The sequence below is a fragment of the Typopeltis vanoorti genome, chromosome 5 (genome assembly GCF_054136105.1).
Source record: "Typopeltis vanoorti isolate ZY-2024b chromosome 5, IOZ_Tvanoo_1.0, whole genome shotgun sequence".
NCBI classification, from domain to species: domain Eukaryota; kingdom Metazoa; phylum Arthropoda; class Arachnida; order Uropygi; family Thelyphonidae; genus Typopeltis; species Typopeltis vanoorti.
In genome coordinates, this window is record NC_143553.1 from 56,319,004 (window position 1) to 56,337,693 (window position 18,690).

Consider the following 18,690-nt stretch of genomic DNA (forward strand, 5'->3'; position numbering starts at 1 on the left):
GAGATATCAGTCAGCCACTGAAGTTTGTAGTCCATGGCATTCCTTCACTGTGTCTGGGATGTTTTTTTGAGTACTGGAATTGGTTCTGCATTCTGTGAACCATGGAGTGACTCACATGCAGCCATCTGGTTATCTTTGACTTACCACTTGAATTCATTGAATTAAATGATGTCTTGCAGCCATATGCAAGAATTTTGCCATCTATCACAAAATAGTCTTGTTCTCACTCAAGACATAAAATGTAAAACCACCTCAAAATGTCTGCTTTCATACCATAGCTTATTTGCATATACTACAGGCAGCATCATTCTGTTGTATATGATAACCAGACTCAGCATCACTTTTTACATAACATGATATACCTAACTTTCATATGTTTTTTTTTTCCTTTTCCCTCCAAGTTACTGCTATTTTTCTCTTTGTTCTTTAATTTATGGAACCCAGTGTATATAGTGTTATAATACAGTTTACACAAAGAGTGAGATCATCTTGTAGATTTAGTTTAATTAGTTATTAACATGTGGCATCATTTTGATGCCGTGTGGTAACTCCCTCACCTCATTGGGTTTTGGGAGTGAAGCCTTGTGTTAGAAGAAGTGGTAGGATCACAGATTCCTTTTCTATGCAGAGTTAGTAAGACAATCACAAATATCCATGTCCCTTGCAGGATTCACACCCTCAGCCTCTTGGCTACGAGTGGATATGCTAACCACTTGGCCAACCAGGCCTTCTTAGAGATTTAAATGTTCATAATTCAAACTGAATTGCCCTTTCTAATTTCACAGATAAAGCAGTATGGAAATCAAATTATTTGCTATCAGTGATGGCCTAACACAAATTTTTCACCTACCAACCAACACTAGTATACTGGATAATAAACCTCTTCATTCTCCCAAAGCATTTGACCTTTTCTTAACCAGCTCTCCCTCCAAATATACTGTTCACGTTAGCAACTCTGGCCATAACCTTCATGTTTTCTTTTCTATGGAGACCTTCACTACCTAGTTTCAGCCTCTTATCCTTTGACACAAAAACAGTGCCTATTGAAATGAATGACAGGATTTCTCTTCTTAGGTTGACTCTCACATCTAGTCTTTCCTAGAACTAATGCATTACTTGCATAACTTTCCCATCTTCAGGGGGGGGGAAACACCTACTGTCATCATTTATTCAAAACACTACTTCTCACTCACATGACTCCTAACACTATAAATTCAAATTTACTCAGCCTTAGAATACTATTTTCACATTTTGGTTGGTGTGCTAAAATCATCTCTAAGAATGCCACATGCTCTCTCTCTCTTTCTCTCTCTCACACACACACACACACAGATTCTCTCCAGTTGCTAATTCATAGATGCATTGTTTTTGGATTGTCATTTTTATGGGTATTTTCATAGGTGTTGCTCCACTGAACTGGCCATCACCATTCCTTCACTTAACTTTAAATGTATAAGAACATTGAGTAGCTTCTGGTCAACATCCATGCACGGTTCAGCTCCAAATGTATCAAACCAACTTCTCCTCTTTCATTACATCTACCACTGTCACTGTTCTTTGGAAATAGCATTTCCTATACCAATGACTAAAACCTCCAACTCTTCAAGAAACATGCTAACTGCTTCTTTCTTTCTCCTTACTACTTGATTACACGTTGTTGTTGTTGGTTTTGTGACCTCTTTATTAAGTGAAGTTCATATATAAAATAATAATAATAAAGCTATTTCTGCAAGTTCTTGTACTTTCTCTGATTTCTTCTAGACTGATGAATGCAGTGCAACACCTTGAAAAATAAAATATCGGTGATTGAAAAATCACTGATAAAAAGGACTGCAATAAATGAAATATATATTTTGACTGCACACACTTTTTAAACATAATAAAAAAAATTCAAAATTCTGTATATAAATAAATTAATGCTTTAAATTTTGCATTAAATAAACAAAAGAGAATTCTTGCTTTACATATTTATTAGGAGATCCTTAGGGGTTATCCATCGTATGCTCTGTTATCAAAAAAAGTGTCGTATCAGGTTACAATATAACTGGAAAGAATTATGGACTGGTAAGTATTGTTCTTATTAGAATTCATTACTTAGGTAAGGATCTCGGTATGAAGGAATACTATAAAATATAATTATGCTTTACAAAAAATTTCTAATCACGTTTCCTCCCCCTTAACTTATGAGAACTGAGTGATGGCACGCTTTATGAAAAATTAATGGATATCACAGTTGACCAAGTTAGTTTTTTAAAAAATTATTATGAACGTGTAAGGTTGTCATCCTATAGTACATTAGTATGATGAACTATTTTTTTTCTTCATAAATCTGGAAACTCTGCTGATGAAACTAAACAGGGAAATTTTTCAAGCCACCTTCTAGAAGTAGGTTGGTAGTCTCACACTTAGTGATAATATTCATCTCCCATATATGCCTACTGAGTAACTCACAGATTGTTAGCTGGAAAGTAGGTATAGTATGTGGCCAACCAAGCGTGTGCCTAGTTGGCTGAGTGGTTTACAACTCCTTTTATTCCTGATTTAGCAATAATGGATAGGCTAAGAGTTAATAATCTTGGGAACAAATATGTAGAGATCAAACATGGTACTTTTTCAAGTCTCCCCAGGCCTTCAGTAATAGGGAGATGGTCCCACACCACTTTGCAGATGTAATAATTGATGAACTGATCACCCAAACCTGAACTGTAGCTTGTCAATTTTGACTTTGGGGGGGGGGGGTGTACAAAGCAATGCTTCTAACCTAGTCTTCAGCTTTCCATAGTACACTCCATTACTGGTATCATCTTGCATATTGGCACTGATGGGCTATAGGTTTTGCAGACTTTGTGTAGGGGAAGATTATTCTTCATATCAGAGTGTTACACCTGATATCTTGAGAATATAGAATTCTCAGCTATCATGGTGTAACATGAAGAATAAATAAAATAAATTAAAAACCCTGCATAAAAGATAATAGTTGAATTAATTAAAGGAAAAGGAAAGATTCTTGCATCCAATAAAATATATAAAAATATAAAGGTTTTGTTAAACTAACTAACAAAAGAAAGAATATATTAATATTGTGATATGATTTAAATGAGAAAAGTTAAGTAAATAAGACAGAAAAGGATTAGTCATAAAAGATGGTATGTGAGAGGCTAGAGATTAAGTTATTAAGTAAGGTCATAGAAAAATTTTGGAACGGGGATTAAATTAGAGGCTAGCAAAGGAAAACAACAGACTATCGCTCAGGGCCAATTCCCAGATTGAGACATTGTTACAGGCTCGCCGATCAAAGGACGTTTTTGCCAGAAAAACACCACCCTAATTGGTCGGTGAAGTAAAAACAAGTAGGGGGTGGAGAAAAGAAGTTAGAAAAAGTGCCGTTAGGAGAGCAGGTATAAAAGGGTTGGAAACCCCCCCCCACACACACACACACACATGGCTTTTTTGGTTTTGGTTTTGATTCTGTTCCAGGAGAGCCCTTCGCGAGCTCTTTCGTAGGGATTTCATGGTGATTTCCTGAGCGGCGAGATTGGAGTTATATCTCCGACGCCACAACACGGAAACAAAAGTGAGCGGAATTTCGGTTCCGTGTTTCCTATGTGAGAAGCGAAGAATGCCATATAGTCGAGGAAAAGAAAGCATATTCTTTGTGTTCCAACTTCAGTGACAACCACGAAAAACGGAGAGCTGTAAAGAAATAGATGTCCACGTGGCGAGTTGCGCAGCCGATATATACAGGGTGTTCGGGATAAATTTGACAGTTTCGTAAGGAAAAAGAAAATCTTCTTTGTATCTATTAAATTTAATGAATTGACAAAAAAACATTACAGGCAGAGTTAATTACAATACTATCAACAAGATTTACTCAAAATAACCACCATTAGCATCGATCACAGCTTCAATTCTGCTTCAGAACCTCGAACAAGCTGATGCTACAGTCTCCCTGGGAAGGGCCGCAAAAACTGTTTTAATTTTATCCATTAACTGGGCTTTTGTATTACTGGAAGTGCGATTGGTGTCTTTTTCAACTGCGCCCCATACAAAATAATCCATGGGGTTAAGGTCTGGGGAGTTTGGAGGCCAAACATTTGGACTGGTGAAGTCGTAGAAATTTTCAGACAACCATTTTTGACTTTTCCCAGAGGTGTGGCAAGGGGCCGAATCCTGCTGCCATACATACGGCCTACCATTGCCTACCCTTGTTATCCAGGGCTTGACTACAGTTAGCAACTCCACGAACAAAGCCCGAATTCCAATGCCAGGGTTCTTCAACACCTGTTCCTGCAGATTTGCGAGGAATTCTGCTGTACGAACGCAATCAGATCGTCTGCTAGGGATCTTTCTTCTTGCTACATCCTCGTAGTCACCATTGCAAGTCTCTAGTTCATGCCTGATTGTTTTTACTGTATTCAGGGAGCATTGGGCAGCAGTCGTAATATCCTTATTTTGATGGCGGGCACGAATCATCATGATACAAGTTATTCTCTTCCATGATTCAGGTGGGTTCCAGCTATCCATCCTTTCTGACATCTTGTATGTGAATGAAGAAGGGTCCAAACTTTTAAATGAAGAGAAGTGTGTGTTAATACATGTAACTTACGGAAAAATATAATTAATTATAAATATGTCAAATTTATCCCGAACACCCTGTAGATGATTCAAGGTGTGTTCGGAGTTACGAAAAGTTAAGACGGCATAAGCCTAATTCAAATTCCAAAAGGAGCGTAGAAGAAGCAGATTATCGGTGAGGTTATATCAAGATAGTTCAATCAGAAGAAGGTATAGGTCCATATGAAAAACCCAAGAAAGAAAGGTACTGTAAAATATATATAATGTTAACTAGAATTTGTCTGTGATAAGTATCATTATTCTAATATACGGAACTGTTGAAGTGACTAAGGAAAATTTATACTAGGACTTTAGTATCTGACAGAATATAGTAAAAGTAAGCTGGCTAGTGTTAATGTTATGTGGATAATTAAGTGTCCTGAGAAGTTTGCATGTCTCTTGTAATGTATTGGAAAGTTAAAATGTCCTGGTTATATGTTAGTGCAGTAAATGGTTTAGTTAATCTACTTAAGTTTGAATAGTCAAATAGTGTGAATTAATCTTATTTGTTCATGTCAAGTGAATTTATGTGTTGAATTGTTATGGCAGCATGATCGTAATACTCATTATAGGATCATAGCCTAATTACTTGTAATAAGCTAATGTTAGTTTGTAAGTATTTAGTTTAGCATTAAATTGAGTAATCACAAAATTGAATTGTACCATATTAGGGAATTTAATAAACCTTTGTTCAAATGATAAAAGAGTTGTCTGAAGTTGTTGTCCAATGCACCACTTGAAAAATACGAACCTAATCACGCGGGAAATTAATGTTAAGAGATGAGATAAAGTGTCACGACTGCAACATTGTTTCACTTTCAGACATATTTGAGTTCTTTCTCCTTGTTTTTGTATATAATATCTCAAACTAAATTTCCCAAAAGGCGCAGTATAAATACAAATATTATGGGTACTATAGGGAGAAATAACTTAAGTATTAGTAAAAATTTTGGTGATATCCAGCGCATAGATAATAGAAGAACATAGATAAGAGGAAATTATAAAATAGAGTAAAAATCGTAAATTGGGACACAACATAAATGGCTTAGCCGGTAGGATATAAAGTATAAGAAAGTTAATAGAATAGAATGAGAAGAATAGGTTACAGCAAGAGCATGTAAAAATATCAGAGCATGTTGCTTTCGGATCCATATACTTCATGTATAAAATACATGACCAAACTTTTTGACTTAACTTCTCATCTTCCTCTTTCATTGCATCTACCCTTGTTCTATGGAACCACCTTCCCCATATCATTTTACTTAAGGATTTGACCATCAGTTCTTCAAGAAACACATGAATAGACTCCTTCTTTTCCCTGACCACTTGCACACATATAGCATTGTTCTGTGTGACAAGTTCTGCATTGTCTTGTGTTTGTGAGGGATGGGTGATATAAAAACATATACCGTATATGGAAATAAAGCAGTTTGGGCTCCACTGCATAAAAAAAAAAGGTCAGAAAAATTGTTGAAGAATTCTTCAACCTATATCAGTCTGCTTTTGGATGAAGGTCTCCTGTAATTTTCTCTATTCCCTTCTATTTCAGTTTTCTCATCCATTGCATTCCAGCAATCCTAACGATTTTGCCTTGCCATCTCTTCCCTGGTCTTCCCCTGAAGAGTTGGATCTAATCAAATCAGTAAACTTCATTTTGTTCTTCAAGTGGTTGTCAGGTCCAGATTTTTTTACTTCAAGACAAAATAAAGTTGGTACTTTTTTAAATCTGCTAATTTTTCTTATCACCCACAAAGAGGATAGGCATAGACCATTGGATTTGTTTAAATTAGAACAGTTTAGTAAAGTTTCACACAATTTTTTATAAAGACATTCTGTGAGGAAACAACTTTTATTCAGGATACTCTTATACTCTTTTATCTTTTTTTCTAATAAACTGTGTTTAGTGCAGATAGCATGCTCAGCAAGTCCAGACTGTTCAGGCTCATAATCTCAGCTCTTTGGTTTGTCAAAAATAAGATAATATGCAAGAGCAAGGAATCTGGTAGATGCCTGGAAAACCTAGAGGTGGAAGCTTGCCCTTAGGAGAAGTGAGAAAGGTGGAAATTTTCTGATGAGACAGAAGACAACAAAAATATTCAGTGGTTTTAAAATTTTCACAATGGATTTGATGAAATGCCTTGCACCTAAGTGATAGGAATGCAAGTTACTTCTTGTGTATTGGAAGAGGTAAAGGTTTTTTGATGAAAGAATCCTTAAAGCAATTTGATAAAAAGGCGGATTTAATATGTTATAATCCTTTCTATAAAACTTTGACCAAAGAACATTAAGAATGAGCTTGATGTACTAAAGTCTTAATAGTTCCAGCTTTTTAACTAGGATGGTGATGAGACTCAGCATGGGTATAATGGCCTGTATGAGTCTTCCAAAAAACTGAAAAATATAGGCTACCATCTGCTTGATGAAGAATTAAAAAATCTAAAAAAGCTATTTGGTTATGTACTACTTCTAAGGTGAATGGGATCCTGAAATGAAGTGCATTTAATTTGGAAAGAAATTGTTGCAACTCAGAGGAAGAGGCATTCCATCCATCAATGGTCCTAACAGGCATTTAAGCACCCACGACCTTCAAACTATACTTGGACATCGCAACCATAACTTGAAGATAAGGTCGTTAGCCCCATGCCTTCTGGTGTGTCCTGTGTCTGTAGATGTGTGTTCATGGGGCAGTTTGCCTGTTCTGAGGGACAAAAAATCCAAGTTTCCAGGTGAAAAAAAACCCTTTCCATATGCAACAGGCTAACTCACCTTTTGTTGAAAGAGACCAGATAAAGGTTCCTCACGTCAAGAGCCATTCCAAATTTCAAAAATATCATCCACATATCTGTACCAATACCAATTAATCAAATTGTTCCACAAAGAAATTGGCAGTAGTAGAAGAAACAGGATTGCCCATCGCTGTTCCTTCAGTTTCTTGATATAATTTGTTTTTAAAGGAAAAATAATTGAAGGTGTAGCAAAATCAAATAGTTCAGCAACACTGAAGGAAATTCTTCTTGAAGTAACTCAGTGGTGTCTGATAAAGGAATACTAATAAACAAGGATACAATGTCTAAACTGATCACTGTCCATGAAAGTATCTTTAGAAGAGACACAAGGCAGAAACTGAATGTCTATGAGAGAGGGATTGAAGTGGGTATGTGAGAGAGGGATCATTAATTAGCCTGATTGTCCTTCTCTGGATAGAATTGAGCAATCTTAGAGAGGATTTTGGTGCTCCACCGTAAACATGGGAGCAATATTCCATGGCTGGGCAGATTAGGACTTTGTATAAAGTTAGCAGCTGTGAAGGTGTGAAGTAGTGTCTTGTGCGAAAAAGTATACCAAGTTTTTTGGCAGCTGCAGAAGCTATAGTTGAATTATGGTTGTGCCAGGAAAGATCGGGGTGCAGGTCAGTCTGAATAAGGAAATCTGATGAATGCAGTGCTTGTGTTTGGATATCTCAGTATTACTGAAAGTAAAGAGGGGGGGGGGGGGAGCTCTTTCTTGAAAGAGATCAGATTGGACTGAGTTTTGGTGGTATTGAAGTTTACAAGGTTGTCCTTACCCCCACTGGAATATAGCTTGAAGATCTCAGTTCAGGTCATGGTACATCTTGTGGATTCTAATAATTGAGCACTACAAGGTTTGTCGAATGAAAAGAAGGAATGGAGTGTACTGCCATCGGCAAAGCTATGAATAGGATTGGAAGTCTGAGAGCAGGTCATTTATATACAAGAGGAAGAGGGTAGATGAAAGAAAAGAACCCTGCAGTACTCCTGCATTGGTGGGGAAATCTGAGGAGAGTAAACCATCCACCATGACATGTAGTGAGCGACCAGTGAGAAAGTTGGTAATTCAATTGGAGAGTGAGGAAGATAGACTATAAGATGGCAGTTTGTTACGTAGCCCCCTGTGCCAAACCCAGTCAAATGGCCTTTGAAATGGCAAGGGCAACCACAAGAGTTTCTCCAAATTTCTCCATGGCTTTGGGTTGTGATTCATTGTATTTTGTGAGGAAGAGATAAAGAGGAAGTGGGTCATGCAATGAGAGGTGGCAGACTTGCAAACATATCACACATGATATGTTTGCAACTGTTGAGGCCACAAATGGCCTCGACAGTTCCCCCCTGCAGCCACAGTATTTGGTCTCCCTCCAGTCATGAACTGGCAAAATATGTGGCTGGGATTTGACAATAGCTGAAAGTAATATTACTATTTTAATATTATATAGTAATATAGTAATATTAATATTAAAATTTATTACTAACTAGTTCGGTTCCATGTGTACTATAAAGCGACTGGCCTCTGGAACTGTTTTACTGCTGTACCCTCAAATGGAGAGGGTCCTGGAGAGTGAGATTGCCACTTTAGGTCTAGAAGACTAGTTGGCATTTCCTCCAACTAGGGAAGATATACTTTTTTGGCAGCAATGCTCACCAGGTTCACTAGAGCCCCATTTGTTGAAACATGCTATATTGCTGGAAGGTTAGGATCACTTGACTGCAAGTGGCTATATATTGTGCATCGACAATCCTTTAGTAGCCCTTGCTGTTAATAATGAACAGATTCCTCATTTCTTCTGTTCCTCCTGTCCACACACAGCCTAATGTGCTATAGGTCCTGTGGCCTTTCGTGTGTGGATCAGATATATTTAAAAAAAAATCGCTTGTATTAATGTAAAAATGTATTAAGACTTCGCATATGATGGCTTAATACATTTTACACTGTCCTAGAATTATTATCTTCACAGTTCCTCCTTGAATAGTAGTTAAAGATGAATATAAAAACTTTTCTGAGATTAGAGAAATTAACTCAGTAGTTTATTAGACTTTTCCAGTTCTCCTTTTCTGCTTGTTTACTCTTTGCTTGCTAGCGTTCTTATCACCCAGCAACAGATGTTCTAATAACAAAAACTAATGCCCATGCCCATTACTGAGATTCAAAGTGAAACAAAAATGGCTGCCATTACTACAGTCCTGATACACTGCAGTAATAGTGTGAAATACAAACACTACCATAAACAAACATACTATAACATACATGCAGTGTTATTTCCATGCAATCCCCCCCCCTCCTAAGGATTACTACATTATAGCAAGCAAGTTAACTATTTATAACTACGTTTAAGTCTCCTTTAATATCACCACTGCTTAACTACATGATGACTCTGGTGATACTAAGTGTACAGTTGCTTTAGTAAATGCAAATATGTATATATATTTTTAGATTACTTTATCATATAACAAAACATATTTCTCATTAATGAAAATTTCACTGATCATAATTGTAAAAAGCAAGCATAAGAAGTAAATCAATCAATTATGTGAGATTTTTACATTGGCACAAGAACGTTTATTATTAATCTAAATAGTCAGATGTCCCAATCTGAAACTTGAAGATCATCTTCAGTGTAATAACTGACAATTCAGAAAGGTGTAAAATAACAATAATGGTTTCATAAGCAAGATGTTAGCTACATGCTAGAGTGGTCACAGTATAGTAGATATAAAATTGATACATAATACAAAAAAAAATATATATATATAAATATATAAACAAGGGTGTTCAGTTTATTGAAATATCAGCACCAGGAGATAGCCGAATTGATGAAAAAGAAAAAAAAATTGCAAAGTATCGTGAGTTGCAATTCAAAGTTGAATGAATTTGGCAAAAGAAAATGAAAGTTGTTCCCATAACAACAGGTGCTTTAGATGCCATCCCCAAAACATTGAAAAAACATTTAGAAGCATTCTAGTTAGATGGATTAAAAACAGGGCAGCTGCAAAAGGCTGCTTTGTTCGGCAGCATTCATATTCAGAAGATATTTCCACAACTCATGCCCTTGGGTAGGGCTCGAATTAGTGGAATATAACCAACCTTTTACTTAAGACTGAGAAAGCAAATCAAGCTTCTATGAATATTATATATATCATTTACAGTTAATAAGTATAAAACTGCAAAATTTTTGGTAGGGAAACAGTTATTACTGTTAAAGTTGGGGCAATGTAAAAGAGCACATCTACTCTTTCTTTAAATAAACATTTGAAATGACAACCATGCAAATGGCAGGTCCTTAAGTATAAGATTCTGTAATCAGTGTCGACTCCATGCTGAGTTAGATCAGACGTTTTTTTTTTTTTTTTTTAATATTACTCCAAAAGGAAATAAATGGAGAGTTCAACTTGACTGGAGTGCATTCAGAAAATTGAAAAGCATTTTTCAAAACAATGATGTCCCACTCTGTTTAAAAAGGAAGACATTTAACCATGTATACTTCCAGTCATCTCGTATGGTTGTGAAACTTGGTCGCTAACAAATGTGCTGGCAAATAAATTAACAACTCGATGAAAAATGGAGAGGTTGATGCTAGGCATCACATTAAAAGATAAGAAGCGAACCACCTGGATAAGAAGCCAGACTCACATCACTGACATCATTCTTCACCTTAACTGACTAAAATGGAAATGGGCCTGACATCTATCCATAACGAACTGGATTCCAAAAGAAGGGAAACGAGGCCGAGGATGTCCTAAAAGAAGGTGGAGTGATGAATTGTCAAATTTGTTCGGGAAAATTGGTCAACCGTTGCCAAGAACAGAGAAAGGTGGAAAGAACTGGAGAGGCCTTTGTCCAGCAGTGGACAGAAAATGACTGAAAAGAAGAATAGGACTAATATTCCTGCATTCTCTTCTCAGTGAACATCCTACTTGTCCAAAGTATGGTAAACACTTTGGGGGAGGGACTGTTTGTGCTTGGTGGTAGGTGACATGGAGGAGAGTCTATTAACAGGAAAGAAATTAGGCACCAAGTTATGCTTTTTCAGGATCTTTGTAATTGGTTCATATCCCTTACATCACAGGAATCTCTGATTCCTGTGATGTAAGAGATATGAACTCTTTGTACAAGGTCAGAGTTATTAGCAATTATTTGCTGAATATTCTTTGGATTGAAGCTGTTCTGATGGGTGATTTCTTAGATCAGGGTTTCCCAAATTGTATTCTGTGGAAAGTGAATAAGTGTTCCATGAAAAATTATCAAAATTAATATTAATATGAGCCTGGAATGGTTTTAAATGCTGCGACTCTAACCAAGGTGTTCTATTAAAAATTTCATGATTTGTGAAGTGTTCCATTGTAGGAAAAATTTGGGAAACGTTGCCTTAGATAATGTCCACTTCTAGTTTAAGATGAGAGTAATCAAAGCAGTGTGCTTGTTGAGGAGTATTTTAATTATGCCAATTTTTTGAGGAGAATCATGTGCTGAGTCATGTGTGTGTGGAGTTATTTTATATGGAAGCAAACAAAGTCTTTAAGATGTTCCAGGTAGAAATTTGGTGTGTGTGTGTGTGTATGTGGAAGGGGAACAGACTCCTCATGTTATTCCCCTTAATCTGCTTGTAAATTTTGTTTTTACAGCTGAAATAGTCTAAATGTATGACAAAATTGAACAATTTAATTATACCATGAAGGAAAGCTTATGACAACAGTTGTAGAATTTCAGACAGTGGATCCTTAGTAAATAAGGACTGAGTGTCAAAGGCTGACCATGATATCCATAGGTTGTGAGGATAAGTTTTTTTTTATTATTATTTAAATAAATGAACAAGAACGACCAGGGAGATAGCTTAGAAGTCTTAACAAATTCTGCTGTGATTCCTCCTTAGACCAATTCATTTGGTCTAAGAGTTCCTTCTTAGACCAATTTCATTTGGTCTAAGGAGGAACTCCTTAGGACATCCTTAAGAGGATGTCTGTAGGTCTGAAAGACTACTTTTAGAATCAGCATCTACTATGAAGCACTCCCCTAACCTTAACAAGTATGGTTGCATTAATATGCCAAAGATCTGGGAGACAGTCATTATGAGACCACATAGCCTGATTTCTCCAAATTAACTTTACAGTTAACTGGCTGATAGGGGGGTTCCTTGTTATTACATTTCTGTGTCAGTTACAAATTGAATTGTTTCTAATGTTTTAGTGTAGTACTTGTGTGCTTGTCACAGTTATAATTTATGCTTTGATGATGATGCAGGGTAGAAAACCAGTGAAATATTAGTTAGCTTAGTAAATTATTTTTTCATCTCTTGGTGGTGTTTATACTGTCAAAAAGGACAGTATCTTTCAAATTACTGTTTGTTAATTTTTATTCATTTGAAATTTATCTTACAGGGATCTGTTATGTACGAGAGTGGTCTGAAAAGTTCTTCGCCTTGACCATAGATGGCAACACTATTGGCAAGATTTTTTTTTTCCAAGTTGGTACATCTGTCATAAGCATCCATGTGAAATTGCAAGTCATTCTATCAAGTAGTTTGTTTTTATACAGCTGTCTGAAGCAAAGGTATTTCTGTATCCCTTGAAATGGATAAAATTGAGTATCGTGCGGTTATAAAATTCTTTGTAAAAGAAGGTTCAGCGACAAAAGAAATTCATTTGAAGTTCATAAAAGTTTATGGGCACTCTTCTCCTTTGCTTTCGACAATTAAGAAATGGGCTGCCGAGTTTAAACGTGGCCGTACCAGCCTTGAAGATGATCCACGTGAAGGACATTCAAAAAGTGTAACAACACCAGAAATCATTGATCGAGTGCACGATATGGTATTGGATGACCGGCGAGTCAAAGTGCATGAAATTGCTGAGACTATAGGCATTTCAAAAGAACGTATAGGATATATTTTGCATGTAAATGAAAAAGCTTTGTGCAAGATGGGTGCAATGCTTGCTCGCAGCAGATCAAAAACACACTCGCATGAAAATCTCTGAATGGTGCTTGGAGCATTTTAACAAGAATAAAACTGATTTCTTACTTTTACTATGGATGAGACTTGGATTCACCATTACAAACCAGAATCCAAACAGTGGACAGAAGGTTGTTCAGTGCCAAAGAAGACAAAGTCAGTTCCATCAGCAGGAAAGGTCATGGCATCGGTGTTTTGGGATGCTAACGGCATTTTGTTTATTAATTATCTTGAAAAGGGTAAAACAATAACTGGGGAATATTATTCTGATCTTTTAACCAGACTAGATGAAAAAATTCATGAGAAAAGACCTGGTTTGCAGAATAAAAAAAAATCATCTTTCATCAGGACAATGCCCCTGTCCACAAAGGTGTTTTGGCAATGGGAAAATTAAGGGATCTGCACTATGAATTGTTGGAACATCCACCCTATTCCCCAGATTTGGCTCCCTCTGACTTCTATCTCTTCCCAAAACTAAAACTCCTCCTTGCTAATCAGCATTTTTCTTTGAATCAAGAGGTTATTGCAGCTGTAGAGGAGTATTTTGCAGATCTTACTGAGAACCACGGACAGGATAATGGCACTGGAGCATTACTGGAATAAATGTATTAGTCTTAAGGGAGATTATGTCGAAAAATAAAAATAATTTTGAAATTATAAATTCGTTTTTTTATTGTTAGGTCGAGAACTTTTCAGACCACCCTCATACTGTACGATTTTAACATTTATAAAAGAATATTTACTAAATTTCAAATTACTGTTCCTTCATTTTTATTAATTTGAATTTTTTTTATAGTAGTTTGTCATGTAATGTATGATTTTTGACATTTGTAAAATAATATTTACTAAATTTCAGCACTTATCAGTTTGATAAAGTTCTTGCTCAGTCATGAATCAGACCTAGTCAAAAAGTACAATGTCTTTCAGTTAGCTGCTCAGGTAAGATTGTTACCCAAACAAATGAAATTTTTTTTTTAAGATAATGACAAATTACTTTGAGTGATTTTGAGAAACAAAGGTATAAGTACTTGGCAGTTTATTTTTAATATATAAAACTAAGCATAAAATTAAGTGCTGCAAATTTTTAGGGTAGAATCATAATTTAAGGTCATTTCTCTTTTCTGAAAGAGTCTAGAAATATGCAGTTTAAAGTATTTCTGATGAAATTAACTTTTAATTTCATGCAACAGTGTTGAAACTGGGAACTCGTATAGATAGTTGTGTAGCATGTGGAAGACTGATGATAATGAAAATGTACTAAAAATATTGAGAAGGAATTAAAAATTGACATACTGCATTATTGAATTCTAATAATTTTTTACATGCAGAATGGTAAGTATATTTGAGAGGAGTTTGAGGTCATGAGTATGCTCTGTATCTGTGATTCATTTGACATTTTAGATAAGTTATACTTCATTATAGTGACTGGTTATCTATAGTGAATTGTATTTTATCATGTCATTAATGTGTTGTGGGGCTTTGGGTGGTACTTTTGGCAGATGTAGCAAGTAAATTCACTATAGTAATGTTTACAATAGTGAGAGTTGGTTTATATTATCCTAAATGCTCAGTGCTGAATATTTTGATTTCTTTAAAAATATTGTTGGAAGTTTTTCCACTTGGTTATACTATAAATTAAAGATACCAAGAATTTATATACTTGGTTTTAATAGTTTATCCAAGTGTAAGCAAACAAGTTTGAGCCTGAACTGTTTTCAGGACTGGGGAAACTCGTATAAAGAAGCTAATGACTTCACATCACTTGCCTTAGTATCCCATAATGCAAGCATATCTCCTTGCAGACATGTATAATGCTATGCATTATGGGAAGGGTCACTACCCAGACCGGTTGCAACCTTTATTGAGATCTCATCAGTGGCAGCCAGACTGAAGTCATTAGGTTCTTTATACGAGTAGCCCCTGTTAGATTGTGAATGAGGCCTGCCTTTACTAGACAGACACTCATTCGTGATCTAACAATGAAAGGAGCTTTAAACCAGAGAAAATACCTATACTGCTGGTCAAAATTGTATTGGAAAGAAATAAGGAAGGGGGGGGGGTAAAGCAAAGTGTATTATATAATTGTATATTGAGTGTAAAGTGTATCATATAATTGTGTATTGAGTGTGTATCTAATCATTAAGTGTATATCTATTTACTTATTGAAAGGGAAAGATTGTGAAATATTTAATATGTGTAATTTTAATAAAGGAAAATAATGTGTATAAATCGAAATAAAGGAATGGTATGTGTAAGCTACAGTAAACAAAGAAAACGTGATGACTAAGAGCCTAAAGGGCATGACCTTGACAAGCCCATATTGGAACCTTACAAGCAAGGATTACCTAATTCTCTGAGAGGAGCTCTCTCATGGGTTCGCAATGAAGCAATTTGATGTGACCGTGAATGTAAGCTCCTTGGAAGAAAAAGGCGAATGATCGAAAGAAAAAAGAAAAAAAAGGTGGGAGACAGAGAGTGAGGGACACGAGGTGAGAAAACAGGGAAAGAAAGGGAGGTAGGAAGTGAGGATGATCTCTGACTAGAAAGGGAAAGCTCGGGTCTAAGTGAAACCCGAACCATGACGTTTCCCCTTGAAGGATCCAGAAATCCCAGACAAGCACCTCAGATGTTCCCAGCTAATGGCGAAATTTCAGTGCGCGTGAATCCATGAGACGGGAAGGAAAAGAATCTGCAGTGTGAACAAGGATCCAACCAGGATGCATGTGGTGATTCAGTGAAACAGTGAGCAGCCAGAAATGGTAAGGCAATTTTGTCTTTTCTAAAGTTAAGTGAGAGCGCTGAAGGAAAACACGTTAAGCAGTGTTGCTAAAAGGAAAACTGAAACTAATTTATTTGTCGGAGTAACTTTAGGAACATTGGACTAGTAGTCCGAAGAGCCATGTCAAGTGATTCTTGCTCAATCTAGTATGCAAATGTTACCTTAGCTCTTTTCCCTGTAGATAAATTTGTATTAATTGCCGAAGTGTATGCCTTTCTTAGAGAATGATAAATGTGCTAATTTCTGAGATTTTCATGTGATATTGTTTGAATGTGGTTTAATCTAATTAAGATAACAGAAGAATTGATTATTTCATGTTTAATGTATTTTTATTAGTGTAAAATAAAACTTTATGTTTTGTTATTTGAAATCCTGGTATTAAATTTGTGTTTGAGACCGACATTTGCCACTCACTAAACTATGAACCATGATTAAGGGGAAAGAAAGATATAACCAAATAAGAAAGAGAAGGGGCCATGACTGCAACATTTTGAGCACCCCCGAACATATCTAAGGTATAATAACTCTAACTGGTGCAGTATAAATATAAATTTGTTAGGGTTTGTTACCCAGGGAAAACCTTACAATCCCTGACCACAGAGAAAGTAGTTATAAGACACATTAAGAATTGAGTAATATTAACACCCCAAAGTATGATCTAAAACCCCAGTCCTGAAAATAGTCCAGGCCCAAACTTGTTTCCTTACACTTGGGTAAAGGATAACCCGTATATTCTTGGTATCTTTAATTTATCTTTAAAAAAAATGTTTAATTGACATTTTGTTTGAAGTATAGACCATTAAGTTGATTATTAATGTGATCTTCTGTGACAAAACATCAACCACCATGCCAGACTTGCCATGTTTATGCATCAATAAATAAATGGAAATGAAGTGCCTGTTGAAATTAAAATAGTATTTGGATAATTATTATTATTTTACTGCATCTCCATGGAGTTCGGAGACTCACTACAGGAGACCTAAATCAATCATCATACACACAAATCGTATTATGCTTCTCCTGGAATCCATTCACCATCAGGAAACTCACAACCAATTTTAGCACTTCATTCCACTCACTTGCCACTTTCCACACAAAAATCTGGTCTGCACACCCCTACTAACCACACTCTTATACAACTTCCACAGATAATTTAATAATATGGATATGAAGTAAATTATTTGATATATTCCATTGGTGGGTTAAAAATACATTATTATAACTTCTGACTGTTTGGAAGGAGGTTAAATTATTGGAAAGACAGCTGGTTGTCCAGATAGGTAGATATTTGCATGTGATATATTGTCTAAAATAAAATGATACAGTCTGTAAGCATATTTGCACCAACATTTAGATTACCATTGTTTGCATGCAGTTACCTTTTTGTTCCTTCAGTGAGATTTTGTTCTTTAAAATCAGGACTACCAAATATAATTAAATAGATTGCTTACTATAGTTTTCAAAAGATAAAAACAAATATTATACTGATTAATGCACATTAGCATATAGTGTACTAAATATATAGTTTTATCTCTTTTGTCTACTTCTAATTCATCACAATATCCTGTTTTTAAAACTCACTTTAATATTATGCCTTTTTTTATGATTAAAGTAGTCTTTCCAACAAGTAATGGTACCTCTGAATATTCCTTAATGATGGATTGAGTTGCATGTAATCATGTTAATGTAGAAATATTTTGCTCTGCATCTCACATAACATCAGTACAAAGGAACAAGTTGTAAACATTCAAAATTAATCATATATAATTTCATGCAGATAATTGGCTGCTATCTGAATGTCATTTTGTATGGTTTATGGACTATTGATCACAGAAAAATTCATTGCACGAACTATTGATTGCTGAAAAAATTTGCTGAAAATGTTATTTGCTAGAAAATTGAAATTATGTTACATTGATACTGATGTATAAAAAGTAAATGCAGTGCAAGATAAATTTCACAAAATATAGTTTTTTTATGTATTATTTATTTAGATTTTAATTAGATTTGATATACACATGTATTTTGAAAATGACTCCACTTTTCCTACCTAGGAAAGATATGCTGTTATCATTTACAGAACTCAGTAATTATATTAAAGAAAATGATAAAAGTATGTAAATACTATCATAATGATGTAAATCAGATAAGCTAAATTGCCATCTTCGGCTGCAATATGCCTTTACCTTTTCCTCCAGTTCTAGTATTTTCAGATGAAGAAATTCATCTCTCACCTAATAACTCTGTTTTGAGCCAGTTGAGTTATTTCTCATGGAGAGAGAGAGAGAGAGAGAGAGAGTATCTGTGCTGATTAGGTGGTTAATATACTGCCAGAATTGTTTAGTTGGTCTTCCTCTCCATCTTTGTCCATTTGAGGGGTCGTATAAAACTAAGATGTAAAATTACGGAGAAGGAGGATGTCTCAGTTGATGTCCAAGCCAATCAAGTTGAAGTCTGTGTTGGGTTTCAGTCAAGGGTTTTTGGTTTGCTTCTAAAATAGTGGAATTACAAATATGATCCTTCCAAGAGTTACCCAGTAACAGTCTTAAGCAGGTTGTAT

The 18,690-nt window shown here is 35.5% G+C and overlaps 1 protein-coding gene across 5 annotated transcripts in view; it reads left to right on the forward strand.

Annotated features, from left to right (window-relative positions):
• LOC150106430 (armadillo-like helical domain-containing protein 3) overlaps positions 1 to 18,690 on the forward strand; it is a 352,469-nt gene that overhangs the window by 253,124 nt on the left and 80,655 nt on the right. For all 5 annotated transcript variants that reach the window (XM_090392440.1, XM_090392443.1, XM_090392441.1 and 2 more), the window contains 2 exons: positions 1,976 to 2,064; positions 14,208 to 14,290. In XM_090392440.1, the coding sequence (XP_090248566.1) occupies positions 1,976 to 2,064; positions 14,208 to 14,290 (172 nt within the window). The remainder of the gene's footprint in view (positions 1 to 1,975; positions 2,065 to 14,207; positions 14,291 to 18,690) is intronic.